Raw genomic sequence first — 5910 nt, forward strand, 5'->3', positions numbered from 1 at the left:
AATATCCAACAAAAATGTCTATAAATATAAAATATATACTATTTGAATAGTGAATATGTATATATATATACTATTTGAATAGTGAATATATATATATATATATATATATATATATACTATTTGAATAGTGAATGTATATATATATACTATTTGAATAGTGAATATATATATACTATTTGAATAGTGAATATATATATACTATGTGAATAGTGAAAGCCCCGCCCCCAGGGGCCTCGGACTGATGAATCACCTGGGCCACGTCCAATAGGTATATCTGAAGGAAGAAGCCGAGAGCACATCCTGTGATCTGATAGGGCGCTCCTCCCACCGCGTAGCACAGCTTGTTGCATATGGACAACCTGTTCTTCTGTTCACGCTGAGAAAGAGAGACAAAAGGAGGGGTTTGTTCGTTAAACGAGAAGTTTACTTTTTTTTTCATCGTTAGGCAACACAAACGGGTGGAGGAATACTCATTGAAGGTTGGATTAGGCCTAATAGTTCAATGCATTAGTCATGTCAGTCTGTCGAGTCAAAGTAAAGCAGAAACCCCTTCCAGGCTTCCATGGAATTGATTGATTTTTACACCAACTGTGTTGCAGTCTAACCATCTACAGAAGTGTCACAAATGTACTGAGAAAATTTTAAAAAGTACTCACAGGAAAGTGGAACACATCAACAAAGTGATCCAAAACATATAGGCTAGTCTACAAAAGATATCTAAACAACTGGACAATGTGCAACCAGTCTCTCTCTCCAGTCTCTCTCTCTCTCTCTCTCTCTCTCTCTCTCTCTCTCTCTCTCTCCAGTCTCTCTCTCTCCAGTCTCTCTCTCTCCAGTCTCTCTCTCTCTCCAGTCTCTCTCTCTCTCCAGTCTCTGTCTCTCTCCAGTCTCTGTCTCTCTCCAGTCTCTGTCTCTCTCCAGTCTCTGTCTCTCTCCAGTCTCTGTCTCTCTCCAGTCTCTCTCTCTCTCAGTCTCTCTCTCTCTCTCCAGTCTCTCTCGCTCTCTCCAGTCTCTCTCTCTCAGCCTGTCTCTCAGCCTGTCTCTCTCTCTCTCATCCAGTCTCTCTCTCTCTCTCCAGTCTCTCGCTCTCCAGTCTCTCTCTCTCTCCAGTCTCTCTCCAGTTTCTCTCTCTCTCTCTCCATTCTCTCTCTCTCAGTCTCTCTCTCTCTCTCTCCAGATTCTCTCTCTCTCTCTCTCTCTCTCTCTCTCTCTCTCTCTCCATTCTCTCTCTCTCCAGTCTCTCTCTCTCTCTCCAGTCTCTCTCTCTCACAGCTCTCCTCTTTCCTCTCAAAAGACCAAAGAACAATTGAATGATACAAAGTTCTGTTTGGCAGACAGTCCGACTGAGAGAACCAGTGTGTGGGTCTCTAAATTCAGCTGGGAGGAGAGTTATCTGTCTACAGAATTCACCCACAGTAACGTGAGCACCAGCGCTGGGAGTCTGGGACAGGAGAGGCGTTTTTGTCATGATAGACCGACTCACTTCAACAGTGTGAACAGAACCCAGTAGCCTAATTATTCTGTCTCTGCCCACACAGGTTGTAGACTTGGGCATTTCCCACACCGATACCAATCACCCAGGCTACTTCCCAAATGGTACCCTTTTCCCTGTATAGTGCACTACTTTAGACCAGGGTCTATAGGGTAGTAGGGCACTACTTTAGACCAGGGTCTATAGGGTAGTAGTGCACTACTTTAGACCAGGGTCTATAGGGTAGTAGTGCACTACTTTAGACCAGGGTCTATAGGGTAGTAGGGCACTACTTTAGACCAGGGTCTATAGGGTAGTAGTGCACTACTTTAGACCAGGGTCTATAGGGTAGTAGGGCACTACTTTAGACCAGGGTCTATAGGGTAGTAGGGCACTACTTTAGACCAGGGCCCATAGGGTAGTAGTGCACTACTTTAGACCAGAGTCTATAGGATAGTAGGGCACTACTTTAGACCACTATAGGGTGATGCTGTAGGGAATAGGGTGCCATCAGGGAAACAGTCTGTCAGGTCACTCCTGCCAGGGAAACATTACACAACCAAGGCCCACAGACTGGTCAGTGTGACCCTTCACAGGGTTGTCACAATCTATTTGGCAAGGATGAGGGCTGTTCAGCCCCCCACCCCCCTCCTCTTCCCATGGAACTTTGCCATGTTGGCTTGCCAACAGGAAGCCCTCTAGTCTATCACTAATGGGCAATCAGGGGCACACACTCACACCCTCTGCCTAAGCCAATGAAAAGGGCTCTCTGTGCCACCCAGTTTAGAAGAACCTTAAATGATCTCAGAGACCTCATTCACACATATGTATCCTGGTACTTCGTACCCGGTGCTCATCAAAAGAGTTTGTGCCCAGTCCCAAATCAATACCTACCAAAGACATCTGAACCTGACAGATGTCCAGGCCAAGTTCCCAGGCCATAAAACATGTGCAATCTAAAGCAACTCCAGACGAAATATAAATCGTCACCTGCCTTTTAGAACTCGTGTCTATTATTACTTTCGATCTGTTAAAACAGACGATCCACCGCGTGAACATAAATGTCTGGAGTTAGTTAAGACTGTTGATGCACCAATACATTCTTTTGTTTCAGGTGACACGTTGTCGTTCTGACTGAAACACGACTCTCTCTTTAAGCCTGATGTAACCATGGGGATATAAGGCATCTTTCGGCGAGTGGTCGACTGACTCAACTGGCAATATACAACACTTAACACAGTTATTCTTTTTTGGTTCAGGTCAAACACCTGTGGTATTGGACAGGGTTTTAAAAAATAAATTAAAACCAAAACCACGTGAGCTGCATTTCTCAACATAGGCTTATTGGGGCTACGTAGTGGTTAGAGTGTAGAGGAGGTAGGTAGCCTAGTGGTTAGAGTGTAGAGGAGGTAGGTAGCCTAGTGGTTAGAGTGTAGAGGAGGTAGGTAGCCTAGTGGTTAGAGTGTGGAGGAGGTAGGTAGCCTAGTGGTTAGAGTGTAGAGGAGGCAGGTAGCCTAGTGGTTAGAGTGGAGGGGCGGCAGGTAGCCTAGTGGTTAGAGTGGAGGGGCGGCAGGTAGCCTAGTGGTTAGAGTGGAGGGGCAGGTAGCCTAGTGGTTAGAGTGGAGAGGAGGCAGGTAGCCTAGTGGTTAGAGTGGAGGGGGCAGGCCTAGTGGTTAGGTAGCCTAGTGGTTAGAGTGGAGGGGCGGCAGGTAGCCTAGTGGTTAGAGTGGAGGGGAGGGCGGCAGGTAGCCTAGTGGTTAGAGTGGAGGGGCGGCAGGTAGCAGGTAGCCTAGTGGTTAGAGTGGAGGGGCGGCAGGTAGCCTAGTGGTTAGAGTGGAGGGGGCGGCAGGTAGCCTAGTGGTTAGAGTGTAGAGGCAGGTAGCCTAGTGGTTAGAGTGGAGGGGTGGCAGGTAGCCTAGTGGTTAGAGTGTTGAGGAGGCAGGTAGCCTAGTGGTTAGAGTGTAGAGGCGGCAGGTAGCCCAGTGATTAGAGTGTAGGGGCGGCAGGTAGCCTAGTGGTTAGAGCGTTGGGCCAGTAACCCGAAAGGTTGCTGGATCGAATCCCTAAACTGACGAGGTAAAAATCTGTCATTCTGCCCCTGAATAATGCAGTTAACCCACTGTTTCCCTGGTAGGCTGACATTGTAAATAAGAGTTTGCTCTTAACTGATTTGCCTAGTTAAATTTATAAAATACTATCAAACGTGTCTGTCTGGCATGTGGGCCTACACTTGAAGAGGGAGTGAAATTTATTGAGAAACTGCAGAACCCTTCACATCATCGTAATGATATCCCCTTGTATGATTTACAAGATCCCCCGTTCAGTTAGCCAGGACAGGATGGAACCCGAGCCAACCCACTGTCCCCATCCAAAAATACACCATGGTCCCTTACATAGCCACATTCCATCCCCCACTGCAGACCTATTGTGGACGTCACTGAAATGTAACACGGTTAGTTAAATAGTCCATCTAGTGACGTCACTGAAATGTGACACGGTTAGTTAAATAGTCCATCTAGTGACGTCATATAGGTCTACTTCCGTTTATTATTGAAAACACTTAGGCTAATAACAATTAGCACCAAATAAGGTGCCGTTTATGTTATCTGTCTGAGGCATCACCGGAAGACGACCGGCATTTACGTTCCTCTCTTTACTATAGCGGAAGTGAGGTCATGTCAAAGGGACAAAGAAACTGATCACTAAAAAAAATTGCCGATCAATAAGCATATAAATGATCGATTATTAGAGATAAAATATCGGAAAGGTCTTTCGGTGAACACCTATGTTGTTGATGACTAGGTATCGTGAAACATTTCAAACGTATACACAGATCAAGCATGCTTGGAAGAGGTCATTCCAATTTCAGAAGAGATCACAGCTCCAGCCCCGGCGAAATGACACGTAGCCTTGCTGCGAGTTACGCAGAGAGACGCTCCGCTGGCACCGTGTATTCATTCTTATTATTCCAACCCCCAAAAGCGCCATAATAATTCAGATTTGTTTTTTTTAAATGGCCTCAACCGCATAGTTATGTCTGATCACTTCTCATAGACCCATTTTAAGAATAATGTCTATCAAAAGAAAGGGCTTAGCAACCGCTACCGAGAAGAGCTATAGTTACGAACCGGATAATCATTTGAAAATGAATAAAGGAAAGAAAATAAAAAACTGAATTACGAGTTCACTTTACGCCAAGCAAAAAAAAAAAATGTAATTGAAACGTGGTGGCCGCTGTCATAACAGCCCGTGGGAATCAATGACAGGCAATATAATTGATCATCAATACAAAACGTATTATATAGACTTGTTCCAATAAATAACTAGGCTAATCTATTTAAATCGAAGTTGTCTTCCTCTCCGGTTTAGTTCAGAACGTATACTCATGAATACATAACGGCTGCTAATATTGTTGATAAAAAGCATAAATTAATCAAATTTACCTTCACAGCTAATTTGACCACATCTGGGTCGACCGGTTTATTCGTTAATAAATTATTGTTGGAATATTGTTCGGTTCCTTCTCCTTTTGCCATCACTTTATGAATAAATAACCTTTGGAAAAACAATAAATATTATATAAAACAAATCTGTTCGTAAAACCGGGGTATTGAAACAGAAGCACCTTTAGAGTTGAGTTCAGACTACACACAACCAGAAAAGTGACGATGAAGAAGCTGTCATTCATGATGTAGTAGAGAGACCCCGCCCCCCTTCAACAGGCCACCATTCACTATCAGTCAACCCCGCCCACAAAGAGACGTCCAAAGAAAAGACTGATGTTATCAGACTCTTTAGAGATCTTGTTAGTATATCTACAGTACATTCATTAGGAAGGCAAGTGGAAGGAATGAAAAGGCCTTATTTGTCTTTATTGTTCTTACAATGTATGATTTTAAGAAGCTTCAAGTCCTTTTTAACAATGGAAGTGGACTGAAATGTATTCCAATAGGTCAGGGTTCCCCAACCGAATTTGGCCATTTGAGCGCTTTCATTTGAACGTAGTAGAGACACGTGATCATATACAAACGTAATAAGGTTTAAAAATTATTATTTTATTTTTTTGTCAAACGTTATTATCTGTTTGTGCTTTTTGCAGTCTACAAATGATTTGTTCCAGCCCCGCAAATCGACCCGCAGCTGATGATCCCTGCAATAGGCAAAACATTGCAAGCTATTAGAGGCCAACAACTTGACAACATTATGGCCTAATATAAGTGTTTTTATTTAAATTGTCCGTTTTCATATGTATTCTGGTTATGTAAAACATGTACATGATAGAAGATATAGAAATATGCGATCTCAAAATATCACGACACACAACTACACTATGTACCACCACACACAACTACACTATGTACCACTACACACAACTATACTATGTACCACTACACACACCTATGCCATGTACCGCCACACACAACTACACTATGTACCAC

The 5910-nt window shown here is 43.7% G+C and overlaps 1 protein-coding gene across 1 annotated transcript in view; it reads right to left on the reverse strand.

Moving 5' to 3' along the window:
• mfsd2ab (major facilitator superfamily domain containing 2ab) overlaps positions 1 to 5114 on the reverse strand; it is a 55009-nt gene extending 49895 nt beyond the window's left edge. The window contains exons 1-2 of the mRNA XM_042295084.1: positions 4915 to 5114; positions 251 to 376 (exon numbers count right to left, since the gene is read on the reverse strand). Of these exons, the coding sequence (XP_042151018.1) occupies positions 251 to 376; positions 4915 to 5007 (219 nt within the window). The 5' untranslated portion in view covers positions 5008 to 5114. The remainder of the gene's footprint in view (positions 1 to 250; positions 377 to 4914) is intronic.
• Positions 5115 to 5910: the final 796 nt, after the last annotated feature.

Source organism: Oncorhynchus tshawytscha, linkage group LG13 (genome assembly GCF_018296145.1).
Source record: "Oncorhynchus tshawytscha isolate Ot180627B linkage group LG13, Otsh_v2.0, whole genome shotgun sequence".
Taxonomy (NCBI): Eukaryota; Metazoa; Chordata; class Actinopteri; order Salmoniformes; family Salmonidae; genus Oncorhynchus; species Oncorhynchus tshawytscha.